Genomic DNA, 18,554 nt, shown 5'->3' with positions numbered 1-18,554 from the left:
ATTTATATTACAATATAAAATATTTATGCTTTTATAATTATGTTTATATAAAAAAGAATTGCACGCAAAGTGTTATCTGTAAATTTTGGTAAATTTAATAAATATGAAAGAAAAAAGAAGTTTATTTTTTTCTTTTCAAATCAACTATGAAATGCTATTCGTAAAAATACATTCCTTTTTTTTCTTTTGCCAGTCATAGAATTCTCGTTTATAGTTTTCGAATTCTCTACACCATTCATTATATTTCTCATTGTACTTTTCCTTGGTTTGAGGTATCGAACAAACTTCTAATGTAAATAAGAAAAAGTTTGTTATATAAATATCTTCGTTCTATCTTAGGATAGCTTAGCAATTTTTAATAAAATTCTTGCTATCTAAAAGAGAAAAAAAATCAAAACTTTTAAAATTCAAAATTTTATATTTCAAATTGTTTTAGAGTGAACATAATTTTTACTTTTAAATTTAAATGCTAACTCAAGAAAAAATAAAGTCGCTTCAATTTTCAAGCCACTAAATATACATAGATACAGATCATTTTCTTTTTGATGTTTACCGTTGTTTATATTTAAGTCATATTTGCTTAAAATTTGTTGACCATATTTGCAACTATAACTTCCCGCGTTGGAAATGTTTAAACCAAGTAAAATAAGTCCCATATCGTTCGTTAGAATAAGCGTGTTGTCATAAGGAATGATATTGTTATTGTAGAACCAGTTAATTTGGTCTTTGATGTCGTGGTTCGTTAAATAAGATGGAAATTTGCATTTCATATGCACGGAACTGCCTGGGATTGTCATGATATTACTGACTTTAAATCTCGCTACTTTTTCATCTAAAATTTTAATCAATTATTACATGAAATGATCAGTAAATTATATTACTTGTAACGCATAATCCATCATTCTTCGTTCTTACCGATTGTAATAATCTGTTTATTTATATAAATATATTAACAATTAATTTACTGAAAATCTACTCTTTATTTCCACGGTGGTTTTTTTTAGTGGAGAGGCCCATTTTTTTCGATTATATAAAACAAAGTTATTTATATTATATGCAAACTTTTATAACTAATCTCATTAGCTTGGTCCATTTTTCTGCTTGCTTTTTTAATATTTATATTACAATGTTTTTAAAAAAAATCCCATTTGGTAACTGGTTTTTCGGAAATATACGAATAGTAAAATTTTTATTCATTTTTGCCATATATTTCTCACATAAAAGTTGAAAATTTTTGGAATGGCTCTCCAAGCCCAAATTTTCAGATTATAAACGTTAGTATTAATATCACATCCTGCAAATCCAAATAATATCTACCAATATTTCTAAAACCTAATATCGAATCGATAATTTTGAATATTTATGGTTCATTTTTTCGCACATATATTATCTTTTCTATAAAATGGATTTTTGTACCTTTATTCATCTGTTGTATTAGGAGGAATACTAAACTGTGACCTATCCTGAAAGGTTCATAAGTTGTATTCAATTTAATGGAGGGGTAGACAATATATAGAGACTGAGAGGTATAATACCATGGTAATGCAAAACGAAATGTACTGTAGTCATAGGTTTTTTTGGCCTGTTAATAAAATAATTTTATACAAGTTGTCCTGATAGGCTCGTAATAATTTTATGTGAAGGAGAAGGAGCTAACTTTGCCTAATTCAAAGCTTTAAAGAAATTTGCAAAATTCCGGCCCATAAAAATATTGTTCATCTAGTATAAACGTTAAAAAGAAAATATTTTATTTATAGTTTTAGTTTAGATAAATAATTAAAAAATAATAGTTACCAATGGAGATTGTAATGATTGCTGGGGTATCAAAAAGGATAAGGTGCGAAGTATAAAAATAATAGGAAGTGCCTATTAAGACTAAGATAATGGTGAAGACTTAGGTGGTATGGGCACACAATGAGAAGTCCTATGAACTACATAGGAAATAAGGGTGAGAGTTTGGAAGTGATGGGCAAACATAAAAGAGGAAGGCCAAAACTTCAATATGAAGAAGTATAAATTAGATAGAATAACATAAAGTGGAGAGAGATATTGAAGGAGCTTGCCACCAGAAAAAATGGAAGCTAAAGAGAAAAAAAAATATTGAAAGAGATTCTATCAAAAACAAACCCATTTAACATGTAAAATAATAATAATCGAATATAAAAATTACTATTCCTCCATTTTTAATTATCAGTTGTGCCCCCCCTCTCTCCTTGCAGTATTTTTCCCCAAAAAATTTGGTTTATATTTCAAAAATAACGATAAAACTGATCCTAGTTTCACGTGAGCTAATTGATATTATGGGTGGAAGCAGAGGCAGTTTTTTTATTATTTAAATATTTTGGTGTCTGTTTAAAAATGAAAAAATATTCATTAAAAATATAATCACTCTGCATTGCTAATCTCCATATGCACGTCAGGGAAGGGACTAGGGGAAATCCTCCCTTCGGAAATTTGGCTGTTCTCGTAAATATCATTTTATGCTAATAAAAATCTCCCCCTACACACAAAAATGTAACTATATAAACAAAGAATTTGGAAGAAAAATTTGTAAAAGTTAATAAATTTAAAATAATGATTACAAATTAAAATTTTTAGGAAAAAAAAGGATTTATATAAAATAAATGAAAACCCAAAATCATTTTATAAAAAATCTAATATAGGACCTCCAATAAAATTTATGGGGGAAAATCTCACCTAATAGTTCCCCACTCCCTTTTAGCAAAATTTTGGCTACGTTTATGCTAACTTCTATTACATAGGGGAACAGTTACTCTACAAATTTTTTTTGAATGGAAAAGGGGGAGGGGAGTGAGGAATTAAATTTTAAATATATTGTATAAATAAATTATATCATCATCGCAGCTTTTTTACAATACCTCAATAGTAATCAAAGCCAATTAATAGTTTTATTTTGACCTATATAGTTTTGCCTGAATGACTTTATTCTCTTTAGTGCAAAAAACAGATGCTAACGAGCAAAAACCGTTTGTTAATTTAAGGCTGTCGAAATAGAAAATATGGATTGCCAAAAAAAGATAAAGGAGTATAAAAAACATCTATGGCATGTCGAGCACGTTTTGGCACCCCCCCCCCACCAGAGACACCTTTTTGATCATCTTTCAAAATGAACTGAATGTTTATTAATTAAACTTCACCAAAATGAGATTTTATAAGATTCATGTTGGTTTATAAAAAATGTTATTGAATCTAGACAATTATGTTGCATGATATTTTCCCATGCAAAATAAAATTTATCAAAGAACCTTTAATAAACTTTTTCTAAAATGAGTTATGACTGACCTTTATATTTAATTTTTTTTTAAAGGACCTTACAAAGGAGTAAAAGTTATTTAGAAAGGGAGAAAAAATTACTTGACACAATGTCCTAAGACTTAATTCTGGGCGGACTAGTCCGAGACAATATACCGAAATGATAGAAATGAAGTATTATGGAAATTTATAATAGTTCATAATCAATATTAAGATAGTTGTTTTATATTTATATTAATGTTTCTAATTATAATAACTTTGATGATTTCGAACTGTCCCATTTTTTGCAAGATCCAGCATATTTATCCCACCCGCAATAAGGGTCCCGTATACATTGAGAGCAAAGCTCGTATTTTTCGCACAATGCGAGTGAGATTTGGTTTATCGAATTATTCATCGTAACATAAATATACTTTCCCTAATATAAAATATTTTGTGAAAAATTATTTCAATTTTTTTAAAAAACCGGTAATAGGTCGATTGAATTAATATTGGAATTGGTAATAATCTGGTATGACGAGACAATCTGAGATGAATATCTACCATTTGCATCGTACCAGTAAGTTATTTTATACATGTCACCTCTAACTATTATATTTTTTTAAAAAAAGAAGAATATTTTAAGATTAAATAAGACATATTATGGTTATATAATTTTATACCTGAAATAGCAAATATAACGTAATAAGGATGTGCTTTGTCAAACCCAACGATTTGATCCACTATTATTTTCTTCAATTCAAGGTTATTATGGAAAAATATGGGTTCATGGTTTTCTTGATTGACAGAGTTTTGCACCATAGGATGCTCGTTCATAAAATAAATTGCCTCCTCGTTCCAAGATAGGGTGTCCGTTTTATTTGAACACTTGGTAAATAATTATTTTTTGATTTTTATTAATATAGAGTATGTTGGATCATCATTTGACAAATTAATAATAAATAAATAGTTTGTTAAGATTAAGTATGTTAGGATAATTTATTTGGCTAAATTAAAACTATAAACCTTGAGTAAACAAATATGATAGATGATCTGTCAATACTAACCCTTCCTGGGAATAAAAATCGCTTTCTAATAAATAGCCAAATTATGCTTATAGAAATTAACAAATATTTTTGTTTAAAAGGATCAGTTAATTACTTTCGTTGTTTAATTTATATTACAGTATAATTTCAAATTATTTTTCATGAGTAAATAACGATTAAATTTTTGCATGATTTATTTATAGCCAATGTATATTTCTTATATTATTTTTTTTAAATATTCCAATAATAACTTTCCAACTAAATATTTATTTTTATAATATACCTCTCGGTTGTTTGAAATGATCTCAGGAATCTCTGTGGATGGAACTTGATCCCAAGATGAGAATGTATGAGGTCGTCTTATGAAATTACTTTTTAATGCTTCATCAACGTCAAAGATATTGAATAGACAAATAGCCGAACCAATTTTATCACCACTGAAATATAAATAATATGCGAATATAAATATACATTTTAGTGATCTGCATCGGGCCTAATTTCCCAGGCCCGGCCTGACCCGAATATTTGTCTGACCCTGCCCGATCCTGAACAAATTATTTTTTGTTTGTCTGGAAAAGCCCGGCCTGAAATAAAAATGAAAAATATTTGTCCACCAAGCCCGGCCCTAATTTATTTAAATATAGTAAAATTTAATTTATTTTTATTGTAAAAAAAATACTCCACAATTAAAAAATATTAGCATCTTGTTTTTTGCAAGAATTTTAAAATATATCAATTTCTTTGACAAAATGTAATAAAATCATATTTAAACATTTAAGCCTGACCCAGCCTGACTCGAAATTTTAAAAAAATGTTAGACCCGATCCTGCCCGAACCGAAATTATTTTTTTTAATAGACTCGACCGGGGGTGATTAGCAGATCTCTAATACATTTATCTTCCATTTTTTACTTGAATGCCGTGAAAAGCGCATAAAACCGATGTTGAGATTCGCTATTTTTAATCGTGAAAATGTCTCGCAATTTATTAAAGTATATGGTTTGTTTGAAAGATTTTTGATTCGAGGTATGAGAGCAATTTAACCTGGCCTTGATATAGGTAGCCCAAAAATTGGTAGAGACACTCAGGCCACCTCTATCTTTTTTGCATATTCTCGCGACTCTGGGAATAATGGAATCAAAGCATGAGTTATATTCGACTGCGATTTCATTGAAAAAGAAATAGACACAGTTGTCGACTTCTATAGCTTTAATGAATTGTGGTTCTAGGGGAAAGTATATTTTTTTTTTGATAAAATTAAACACTATTTTTATTTGAAATGATATGGGCTAACAACTATCATTTTTGTTTTACATCTGCAAACGAGTTAAAAAATAAAATATTTAAAAAAGATATATAATATATCATAATTATTTATTACCATTCAACACTTTAAGACTTTGAGATGCGGTTCTCATGAAGGAGGATATCTGTTTCTGTCCGGATTCATCGTAAATGGGCGGTCGATAAATGAAAGCGTCTAATTTATCTATGTCTCTATAAGTTCCCGAATATATCATGGCTTGATTGAGCGGATTATTTTTTTCTAATAATATATTTTTTTAGGTATATTATAATAATTATATTAAGATATCTTTTAATTGTTATTTAATTTAATTTTGAATATTTATTTACATACCTGATAAAATGTATGCGTGGGAACTCCTAGGATCATATGGGCATTTTCCTATTCCTATCCCATCTGGTGGATAGTTGGTATAATTATCTAAATTTGTCTTTTTTTATCATTTTAAATATATACGTTGAATTGTTATTTAGTTAAGTGCATTATTAATTTAATTAATATATGATAAATTGAAGGATCTCTTATTCCAAATGTTGAAATATATAAGGGTTTTTAGATTATTGTTACATGCTAGGGAAATTATCATAATATTTTTATATTTTAATAACTGGATTGAACCCTTCCAGATTCTGAATTGGAATAGTGGTGGTGATTGCTAATTTTCTTTCAGATCGATATTGGGGGAGGGGGGGGGGTTAAATTTAATCGTTAATTCAGCTATAAAGATTTCATTACGAAAGTAAAATTCCGCGGCTAATATTAATTTGTCCGATCAAACAACAAAGAAAAAAAGGTTTATATTACAGAATCCGTATTGTTAAGACTCAGGCAGATATTTTCTTCAACTTGGTTGGCTAGCTCTTGATTTTTACTTTAGCCTGTTGGACTCTAATTTTATTTAAAAAAAATTGGTTTCTTAATTATTTTATATATTTTTTCAGGAAAAACAACCGAAAATTTTTATTTTCCTCTAGTGTTTTATAATTAATTTTGGTGGAAGGAAAATATTTTATAAAATTATAGAAAAAAAAAGAATTTAAAAAAAAGCATATTGGGCCAGAAATAATGCCCTTTGACAATTTTCTTTAATATATATTTTATTATCTCCTAACATTTCAAGTCTATTTGTTTTTTTAATTATCTCAATAAAAAATCGATATTAAATTTTTGAGATATCTCTTATAAACTAATGTATTTTACAAATTTTTTATATGAATTATAATATATATGAATATAGAATAGAATATATGTTTATTTGAATTGGAATATAAATTGGATATAATCCTAATTTATTTTATTTTAATCTCCCATTTTCTGTAAATGTTTAAAATGCTTATATGAATGTTTATAAATTAACAACTTAAATATCACAAATTTTCATATAAATCATTAGAGATTGGCCAAGAATTATCGCAAATTAAATTAGAATTGTAATTCCAAGATTATGTAGGGAACATTAAAAAATCTAGCGGGAGGGGAATCTCTTCTTATAGTGAATTTAAAACTGAAAATTCCGTGAAGAATAATTGATATACATTTTTATCCATTTTTTAAAATAACATAATAAAATTTAGGTATTATCATTTTAAATTTTCGATCATGAGCAAAAATGGGTCAAAATTCTTTTATTTAAACGACGTTAATAAGGTCCATTGCCTAAAGTGAACCTAAGCAAATCTCATAAACATTAATATATATTTTTTTAAGTTTGTGAGAAAAAAATATATCATGATAATTACCGAAAATAAATAATCTTTTGGCGAATGAGAACCCGTTGAACACGCATATATTTTTCCATCCGACATCTTCTGGATAACTCGAAAATGATTTTGACAGTCATATGCCTGGAAAAAATATTTTTAAATGTGAATTTTTTTAAAGAATTATTGATTACCTGATTGTCTAGCCCGAATTTCGAAATACAAATATCAACATCTTGTTTGAGTGGAAGAATAGTTATTTGAGAAAACTGTAAAACAAGATATAAAATAAAGCATGCGCTTAATAATTTTTAACCTTTGAGGATATGTCGGAAATATTATACAAGTTCAACTTCAGAATGGAGTTCCTTTATTAAGTATAAATAGTTTAAATTGAAATGAGCATTTGTTAATTTACAAGGTATTATATAAATAATATTGATTCAATTTAATATAATCGTATAATAGCAGTAAACCCGCTAAATTTTTCAACTAGGGAAAGGGCTTGTTTTCCCCAATCTTATGTCCTATCTACCCTTTTTAAATATCAAAATTAGCATCAAAAAGTAAATTCAAATCAAGATTAGCAAAAAAATGAAATCATAATTAGCAAGCCAATAAAAAATGAGCAAAAACAAGAAATCAAAATTATCCCCTACCCCTTTTTCTTTTATGTCAATGACGATCTCTCATTATATATTTCCCCGTGGCAGTAGCCTCCCCCCTCCCCCAATGTCTCCTACTTAATGATATCACTGAATAGTATCTATTAATTATTTTTATTACTATAGTATAAAGATCAATAATTTTAAAAAAATAACTCTTCCTTACGATCAGAATTTGACAAGTCAAATAAATCCAGTTATATGAAACTTTAAAAAATAATAGTATTCAATATTTCAAACCAAGCCACTATAAATTATGTTTGTGAGAAAATTTTGCTTGCTTTTAAATACCCATCCTCCCATACACATTTTGAGCCTATACTTTAAATGCCATCTAAATTCCATTTTAAGCTTATTTTTAGTTTGAAAATATAATGTATTCACATAAGTTCTAATTTTTTACATTGATCCTACATAAAGATTTTTGGATTTGGCATCTAGGTAGATTGGGTGGTAATGTTTGTTGCCTCCTGAATAGGTTATCATTATGTCTAGATAATATTTTATTCGTAAATTTTTGGTATAATTAAATATTTTATTTCACTTTTTTTAAATTATAACATTAAAATAATTACTCTATTATTGTCCCCTTTTAATAACCTAAAATGAGACACATTCTATTCTTCTGTTTAAAATTTTTATTAATTGAGGTCTCCTGTTTAAATATCATATAGATATAATTTGGCACCATTTTTATTGTAAGCTAGGTATTACTGATTTATTATTATACCTTTTAAGATTATTTTTTTTGATGTCGCAAATATTAAAACAAAAATAAATTCAGCTTTAAACACAAATATTATTTTGAGTTAATAGGCGAGGTAACGTGAAAAAATATTATTTATTTAATTATTTATATAAAGAGTTTATAAAAGAAATTATATATACAAGTATTAATAAGGAAAGATTTACAAAGGTTGATTAATCAATAAAAAATATTGGGAATGTTAAAAAAGGGTTACTTTCCCCCTTATATGTGTATGTCTTTCATTTTTGATGATAATAAATAAAAACACATTTTTATTATAATTAAGAATTCTAATTATAATAATAGACAAGAGTATCTTTTTAAGACAATATTTTATTAATTAACGTCTTTCCCTTTTTACCAGGTGTAACAAAAAAGGAGTAAGGATTACATTAATATTTATTTTTTTTTTAAAAGTATTATAAAAGTCATCATAGGTAATTTAAAACTACACGATTAATTAATTAATTATAATAAAGAAAGAAAGCAATGATTGATAACTAAAAATTAATAGACTTTTTAATCACTTCGACAACCTTTTTATCACATTTTATAAAAAAATTACGTGATTATATAATAAAACCCGTCTAACTTGAACAATTTAACTAGTGATTTCGAGCAGACTTTTGTCGGTAATATCATTTAAACCAAATGAATCTTTTTTAAAAAATACCGGTCTTCTTTCATTTTTACTATGCAATATATATTAAGTATTATATATTATTGATAAACACAGAAACAAAGATTCCTTTTTTTTAAATAAAATAAAATATGAGGTGAGGGATTAAATCAAAATTATAATTAAATTTAAAAAATGTTAAGCCTACATTATGAAAATTTAAAGGCATAACTGGAACTTTATCACTTATAATAATTATATTCTTATATGGATGTGCTCAGCCCGATAAAAGAATATTTACTTGGGGGTGGGGGGCATTCGCTCACATTTTTTTCAAGCTTTGAATTAATTTTAAAGACTAATGCTTGTCTATGTAAAGTTTGATAACACAAATTTTTGAAAACAAATTAGTAGATATTATTCATTATATTTATAGTAAATTTGAAAGCCGCAAGTTTCATCTTAGTTTATCCAGAATATTCTTAAAAGTATATAGAATTGGAAAATTAGGTAATAATATACTAATGTTTTTGAAGTAAGATTTTTGCAAAAAAAATAACTTTTAATAATTACTTTTCAAAAAATGCATTTTTGAAATGTAACTACCAAAGTAATTAGTTATATTCTAAGTTACCTTTTAAAATATGTTAATATAATTTATTTTTTTTCCCGGTCATGGGTTACTTTATTTGAATATTTACATAACATTTATTTTCAAGTCCAATAATTTATTATGCCTAAATTTTAAGAATATAAATATGTGGTATATTTTTTTTAGTGCAATTATTTTTTTACTTAAATTGTAATTTTATTAAAATTCCTTAGAATATGTAAATCGCAAAAATAAATATGTATATTAAATATATTGAAGATAATGAGTTATATAAATTATTTATAAAGTATCTTGCAGTTGCAAGTTAGTTACATCCTTAAGAAGAACGGTCTCCTAATATATATGTTTCTCAGTTAGTTGTTGTATGAGTTTAACGAGGTTAATAAACTTATTATTATTTATTTATATTAATAAATTATTGATTAGAAATCTTAAAAACAGTCTGTTATGAATCAAGGAAAAGATAATTTTTTATAAAAAAATTAGCATTGCTAAATTAACTCAAAAGAAATGCAAATTCATATTATATAAAATTCCTTTTTTAGCGTAATTTTTATCCTAGTTCTACAAAATTATTTTTAAAAAAATATATACATGCTGATGAAAACCTTTCGCGAGTCCTTGGAGATGCCATTTATTTTGATAAAATGAATGTATAACTCGCGTCTTTTATATATTAAATAATCACTAGCGGTGTAACAACCAAGATGGCAGAGGTTGCACCGTAACATAGCTCGGGCGATTGTAGGGGGAGGGCTAAAAGGTTTTAGAGCCCTGAAATATAATAACAGGGGCTCAAGACCTCAAAATATACTTTATTATAAAAATTTGCATGGAAGTCCGCGATATCTTTGTTACGCTACTGACTTCAAAAAAAATTTTAAAAAAAAATTATTACTTTCATCAAATAAAAATTTAGGATATTCCGCTTCCACGATAAAGATCCGAATATCAAAATCGCATATCATAAACATGACAAAATTTATCCAAAATTTACTAATCATTTTTATGGTATATCGGGATAATTTTTTGAACGAATTATTGTTATAAATCCATCTGAGAATTATCCATGATAAGTAGAAGTATTTTTTTTATATATATAAATTTTTTTTAAAAAAAAGGATTCTATTTTAAATGCTATTAAAACCAAAATATTTATCGGTTAAACGCTAAACTATAAAAATTTAATGTGCCTTATAAAAGAAAATCCCACTATTTAACATGGTTTTTTTAAAAAAATATTATTTTATCATTATATTTAATATAATAATAAAAATATATTCATTTTTTTGTGAAAGTGTGTAAGTAATAGTAATGTAATAATTTGTAGAAAAAATCAATAATAAATAAATAAAATTATTTTTTATTAACTAAAAATAAAAATGCTTCATTATCATATCATGGTTATTTCTATGGTATGGTACTAATAATAATGAGTTTACAAAAATTATATTAAAAAACTTTTAACCAATAAAATAAAACTAATTACTTAATAACTCCGCTTATATATAGCGATTCATACAAATATTAATAATCATTGGTCTATTTTATCTTATAAAAAAAGTCGAAGGTATTCATAAAAATTTATTTAAAACCATGGTAGCGCTAAGCCTTTTGGACGTCCAGAGCGAAATGAAAGTTATCTATAAAAGAAAAAGGATATCTAAAAATAGCACAAAAAAGGAAATCGCTAAAATTTGGTTGCCCTTAAAATAGCATATTTTGGAATATTTATAAATAAATAAAAATTAGTCCATCCTTTAAAAATATATTAAATAAAAACCAACCTTAGTTTGGCATGCAATATATATTAATAATAGCAAAATATGTTAAAATCATTATTTATATATTTGGTAATAATAATAAAACAGATTGTATTTAATATGGATAAAGGGAGATCATTATATAATGGGAGTTATCTTTTCTTCCTGCACTTTAAAAAGGAATGAGCATTTATGTTTATTTATTTCTTCATCTTCTTTAGGGCATCATTATTTAATATTTATTGATATGATATAAATGATTTTTATTGACTACTAAATCCAGACTTTGCAACAACAAAAATTACAAGCAATGAATGATCACTATTAGAGATTTTTACATTGACATAATCATCGCGAATGAAAGTGCAGTAGATTTTAAAAAAAATTATTATTATGATAGAATATACCAGAGAGTTCTAGCTTTTGAGAAATACTTAAAATATGGAAATTTTCCGGATACAACTAGTAAGCAGATGATAAACTTTTAATGTGCAAACGCTTGAAATATTTAAATATTTGGAATCGATTTTGCAACGCTAGGTTTTTTGTTTGCTATTTTTTTAACATTATATGCGCGACCTCTGGAACGCTGAGTTATGGCCATAGCCAGCTTTATTTCTTTCGAATTTCATTGATATTTGAACAAATAAAATTGAGCTCTTCTGATTTTTTTTACAAGGAATGTGGGACTCTTTTATTCATTTTGTCCCTATCTCTCTTACCTTACCTAAGGATCCTTAGTTGTTACGCCGTTGGTTTATACACTTTATATTATATTAACATTTAAAAGATTTAAGGAGATTGAGAAATAACATTTTATAAAAATAATCGCACACAAAAATGTCTCCAAAATCAAGATGGAAAAAATGTGCTTTGGAAATTCAGACTTTCACATTTAAATAAAATGAAAATGTAATTTAATTATTATTTCTAATTCTAACCTTGCCTTCTATCAGATAACTACGGGATGTGGTTTCAGGTCAGGACACCCCCCTAATCCAAATTCACGATACATATTATTGAATAAATTTGAAAGTCACGGTAGGCCTTTGGTGGGACCGTTACACGTATCCGATAGAACCATCGTCCTCAAAACTTAAATATTAATAAAACGGTCTGAACTGTGGTCCTCAAAAAAGACAGTTATATCGATCGTATATATTTAAAAAAAATATTTATGGAGTTTTTTTAAGGTTTGTATAGCAAATGGGAAATTTTGAGGCAAAAATTGCAGCCCTATGCCGCAATTTTTTTTTACATTTGACACCTACTCAAAATTCTTTGGGTACTCCTCTGCTGTCTATAGAAGTTTATCCTTTCTCTAAAACCAACCATTGATTTAACTTTTTATTTAAATTAAAACTTTGTTTCATTGAAATTTTTTTCAAATATACTAATTGATATCTCCAAAGATGTCTTACAATAATGAACTCAAAAAAAGTATACAAATACCATCTACCAGAATTCTAATTTGATCTACAATATTTTTTTGTCACGATTGTCAAAAAAAAATTAAAGTTATCTTCTATATTTTAAAAAAATATAAAAACTTAAATAGTTAAGTAACATTTATTTCCACTTATCCTAAGTAAATATTTATATAATAAGTGCATATCTCAGAGCTTAATTGTAAAGGCCTCGTGAACCAAATATACATTATAAAACATTAATTAAGGGTCAATTATTTCGATAAAAATAATTACACACTATTATAAATTATAACTTTTTTTCAAAGCGTCATTAAGGTATTGTTGATTAGCTCGCACCTTTTACATTGTTAATTATATTTATATTAATGTATAAAAAAAAGTAGCAAAATTTTATTTTATTACAATGTGATTTTACTTAGCTAGGGTATATAATCTTTTTATTATAATATCATTTTGTTAGATGAATGAGCTGTACTTTTATGCTAATCTTAGTGGGGTATAATTAATAGGTTATAATAATAATAATAATTAATTATAATGATAATTATAATATATATTATATACTCTTTTTTGGTCACTGGAGAATGAAGGAGTGTTAACATTTTATATGTATCCCAGTAAAATTAGATAATTGTTGAAGATTAATTCGAAATTTGGAGTCTATATGATCAATCAAATTTACTTGATGTCAAATAGTGACTTATTATTGTCCTTAAATTATCATGTTTATTAATAAAAAAGATTATACAAACCTATTCAAAATCAAATACGAATAGGTTACTGTTCATATTCACAAATTGCTCAATGGATATATTCGAATAATATTTTTTAGTTCAATTAAATTATATCATGAAATATGAAATAAAATTATATTAAAATATCGAAATTAAATAATTATACTGTAATCCGTTCACTTATCCTTGTCTGGTGGGGATGGATAACTAGATGGTCTTATAAATATTCCTTGATTTAGAGGAAAACACCTTATTTGGGATTTCATATGTGTTTCCCAGGTCACTTTTACCCAAAAACTCGATTATAACAGCCGAAAGTCAAAAATTAGAAAGTACCACGACTTTTCAGATTTTTTCAGATTTTTTCATATAAAACTATTTTAACATAACATGTAAATATAAATAATATATAAAAAAAACTCAATCTATAAAAATAGAGGTGGTACTACATGTTCCAAAAAAACATGAATAATTGTATTTTAAAATTGTAATTTGTATCTTACCTTTAGGTCTTTCATAAGATTTTAGGTAAAAAAAAAATCGCATTTTAATGGATGGATCTTCTTTTAACAATCAACACAAATTGCTATGTTTCAAGTATAGTTTGGATAATGGCTAAATGTCTGTTAATTCCGCTCATTCTATAGGCGCGTGGCAGGGTGAAGAAGTGAAGAAGAGAAATTTATATTTTGGGACAGTCTATTAGAGGCGACCTCGAGACTGGCAAATGAAGAAGGGATTTTCCTGGCTGGTGATTTGAATGGGAATGTGGAAGCGAGTAGTGGAGTTTATAAGGGAGTGCATTGTAGATTTAGTTTCAGTACGATAAATCCTGGAGGGAAGAGAATTTTGGATTTTGATGCTACGGATATGATTGTTTTCAATGCAATTTTTAAGAAAGAAGCAAGGAAGCTGGTGACTATTGGGTTGTGCTAAAAGTGGTGTAGATTATTTATTAGTGAGAAGATGTGATAGGTGTATATCAAAAAATGTGAAAATGATACAAGGGGAAGAATGTATTGAGCAGTCCCGACTTAGGAGATCTTACTTTTAAGGGCTTAAGAATCATTAAATAAAAGTTTGTACTATGGCTAAATGCTTGGATATTGAAGGAGGTGAGTGCAAGAGGTCAATTCAATAGAATATTGGCGATAAGAAAAACGGAGGTTGCACAAACATCTGGGATAAATGTAAAATTGGAAGCCATGAAGGCTTGGTTGAGAATAACTGAGAATGTGTGTGGTGGATAAAATGGCCACCTAGACCAAGTATACGGTAGAATTCGGAGATAGCAGAAACCATGGAAGAAAAGGAGGTGTTACAAAAAAATGGCATAATAGTAAAACAAATAGTGAAAATAAGTTTATAATTAAGAGAATAAATGGGATAATGAAGTTAGTTTTGCAAAAGTAGAAGATCCTGGTCGTAGATTTGGCAAGGAAGAAATATGAAAGCGCTGAAGAAGATAAAAAAAAAGGGGGGGAAAGCGTTTAACAAGAGTGGCAACAGAAATGTTTAGGAGTTCTGAAGCCTTACGGATTAATGTGCGGGTTATCACTGAGAGAAAAAAACCTAGCCAAGGACGGTAATATAAAAGATTGGAGTAGTATAGAGAAATAGACTAAGATAGTCTTGGCATGTAACGAAAAACAAAAGATTACTGGGAAAGAGTTTTAAAGTATTAAGAGCTTGAGGAAGGCCAAGATAACAGATGACTTGGGTAAAGATGTTAGTGGCGGATATATGATCAAGACCCTCAAAAATGGATAAATAAAATCAATTGGCTTACCTAGGTAAACCTAGAAATCGCCAATAAATTGAGAAGAAGTCATTGTTTAGTAGATTACTACATTATAATATGATAGAAAATTGAGATTCGCACTAAATTATCTTATATTTATTATTTTGATAATAAAAACCCCTTTCTAATCATTTAAAATTTATAAAAAAATGGGGTATTTTATCCGGTGTTTTTTATTAACAAGTATTTTGTCTATTGTTTTGTATTCGTGGTACTTCTGTCCTAAATAGGACATGTACGTTCCGAATTCTATCTATAGAAGTGAAACAAAACAATTGTTGCAAAAATAATTAAAACAAAATTATTAAATTTTATTTGAATTAACAGTTTAAAACCACTATCTAGGTTAGTGATCTGCATCGGGCCTAATTTTTCAAGCCCGGTCCGGCCCGAAATTTTTTTTAAAAAAGTTTTGCCGGCTCGGCCCGAACCCAAAATTTTTTAGAAAGTTCTGCAGGCCCGGCCCGAACCCCAAATTTTTTTTTAAAAAATAAATTTTTTTAATTACTCAAAATAAAAGACATATGTTATATGTCGTTTAATTTCGATAAATAAAATCAAATAATTTTATTTTACATAAAAAATTCAATATAAAATTGATAAATTTAGATATATTTTAAAAAATTTCTAAGGTCCGGCCCGACCCAACCCAAATTTTTTTTTAAAATATTAGGCCCGGCCCGACCTGAACCCAATTATTTTAAATAGAATTAGGCACACAGGCCGGGCCTAACTTTGCAGATCTCTAATCTAGGTATATTGTCCTTTATTTGCCTACTAGTCGATTGATTTGGGTCTATTTCTGAGACTGTTTATCACTAAAGCGTTATTTATACATAATTTTAGTTATAGTAATGATACAGATTAAAAATTATTTTAAATTCTTAATATTATAATAAATATTTATGCGTATTCATAAGAATTTGTGATATTAAAAAAAATCTGTATGATTTGTGTTAACAATATTATATTTGATACATAACGGTTTATTTTTTAATATATTTTTTATAATTGAACATTGATTGGCAACGATTATACAATAAATCCGACGCAATTAGGCCTAAAGCACTACCTAGAGCACAGCAATACAAGGATGTTGAGAAACGTCTGAATTTTAATCCACTTGTAATTGGTCTAGATAGATATCATTAAAATTGTAAAATTTTATTTACATTTTTTTTATCTAAGGTTATTGTTGATTTGTGGAGTTAATGCCCAAATTATCATAAATAGTTAAAAAATATATAATTGAGATTTCTAAACTAGAAGTCTGCAATGCCCGGTTTGGCTCTGAAAAAAAATTATTTGGGTCATTATATAATATACAATACATATATATAATTTAAATATTTAGAAAAGATTCTTTCATATCAAGAAAAAATTGTAAACCCAAAATATTTATTTTATTTTCTTTTTTAATGTTGCAAATTTTAATATTCTGCAATAAAACTCTGAAAACTTAATAATATTTACTTATTTTATTCATTAAAACCTATGATGTGAAAATGAATATAAAATATTTTCTACCACCTGAATTTTTTCAATAAAACTTCTCTTGTTCTTTAATTCATTTTTTTAAACTGTGCTCAAAGACAAGAAAGAATTAAATATAATACTTATATATTTTCAGGCCAACGGGCATGGCATATATTTTATTTTTTAAATCAATCATAAATAGAAAAATAAAAAATCTTAAATATACGTGAAAGAATTAGGTCTGATAGCTATTCCCATACCAAATATTCCTACGGTGACTCCACTAAGGATTGCTATTATATTAATCAAATAAAAAAATTAATTCATCATAATGATATTAATTTTTACAAAATAAAATAAAATGATTTATAATCTTATAATTAAATTTTTTCATATATATACATCCGATGCGATAAAAAAAAATTTCGTAATAGATAATTAAAAATTTGTATTATATTACTTTTATAACCACCTCACCCTATTCTCTTTTGGTAACGCTGGAGTTTTTGTATCTAAAACCATTTTTTTTTGCTCCAATATTTTTTTAACCTTTCATTCCACATGTCAGTGTCATCTAACTCTTAAAAGAAGTACCCATCCCCATCTCCTCTACCTTAATCTTCTTTCTTAATTTTGCATTGGTCTTTCTATCCCAATGGTACATTGCTAATACACAAGTATCATTTCAAAACTAGAAAAGAAACATTTTGAGAATTAAATGGATGTCATCAAAGTTGTTAAAGATAGCACGCTAATTAGCGCTCTAACTTTTTTGGTAGTTATAGCTAATAGCGGCTACTTTTTTTGTAATTATTTAATTTTATTAGCGCGCTACTTTTTTTGAAAGTAGCTAAGTAGCCGCTACTTCGCTACTTTTAAAAAATATAATGAAGGTAAGTATAAACATGAAAATTTAAATATAATATCATAATTAATTATAATTTTTATTATTTAATTTTGAAATTAAAATATAATTTCAATTTGTAATTTATATTTTCATTTGTATTATAAACCTAAATCACGTGTTAATAATTTAAAATGTCATCTCCTATGGATATCCAAATCGTTGAAAGTGATTCAGACAATGATATTAATGAAATGGAAGATACCAAGGGAAGAAAATGTTTCTTAATAGCTATAATACAAATTTTCCATTCCCTAGATTTGAAAATTTTTTAAAATAAATATATAACCAAAACTGGTTTCAAATTTATTTGTTTAAAATGTAAAAAAAATATTTCCCCAAATCATCCAGTAGCTATAACATCAAGAAACACCTAAAGGTAAATTGCCATTTTTACATTCTAATAATATTTATTTTATAAGACTGTTCATGAGTTTTAAGGAAATGGAGTAACATCTAAATAATTTTGGTATAGGCGACTCTACATCCAAAAAGACT

The 18,554-nt window shown here is 26.7% G+C and overlaps 1 protein-coding gene across 3 annotated transcripts; it reads right to left on the bottom strand.

Annotated features, from left to right (window-relative positions):
- Nucleotides 1-46: 46 nt before the first annotated feature.
- On the bottom strand, nucleotides 47-16,772 carry LOC135927604 (semaphorin-2A-like). 3 transcript variants are annotated; one of them, XM_065463708.1, is made up of 16 exons: nucleotides 16,749-16,772; nucleotides 11,544-11,591; nucleotides 8,372-8,459; nucleotides 7,620-7,671; nucleotides 7,498-7,572; nucleotides 7,343-7,447; nucleotides 5,937-6,033; nucleotides 5,679-5,843; nucleotides 5,210-5,522; nucleotides 4,582-4,735; nucleotides 3,936-4,140; nucleotides 3,740-3,861; nucleotides 3,531-3,691; nucleotides 882-928; nucleotides 554-832; nucleotides 47-287 (listed from the first exon to the last, which is right to left on the bottom strand). In XM_065463708.1, exons 3-16 carry the CDS (start codon nucleotides 8,452-8,454, stop codon nucleotides 145-147), a joined length of 2,001 nt encoding a protein of 666 aa, XP_065319780.1. In that variant the 5' UTR covers nucleotides 8,455-8,459; nucleotides 11,544-11,591; nucleotides 16,749-16,772; the 3' UTR covers nucleotides 47-144. The 3 variants fall into 3 exon arrangements, with proteins under 3 accessions (XP_065319780.1, XP_065319781.1, XP_065319779.1); XM_065463709.1 differs by lacking the exon at nucleotides 16,749-16,772 and adding an exon at nucleotides 12,653-12,664; XM_065463707.1 differs by lacking the exons at nucleotides 11,544-11,591; nucleotides 16,749-16,772 and adding an exon at nucleotides 10,847-10,950.
- Between the last annotated feature and the right edge of the window lie 1,782 nt (nucleotides 16,773-18,554).

The sequence above is a fragment of the Gordionus sp. m RMFG-2023 genome, chromosome 3, assembly GCF_954871325.1.
Source record: "Gordionus sp. m RMFG-2023 chromosome 3, tfGorSpeb1-WG-v2, whole genome shotgun sequence".
NCBI lineage: Eukaryota > Metazoa > Nematomorpha > Gordioida > Chordodea > Parachordodidae > Gordionus > Gordionus sp. m RMFG-2023.
This window is presented reverse-complemented; position numbering and strand designations above follow the sequence as displayed.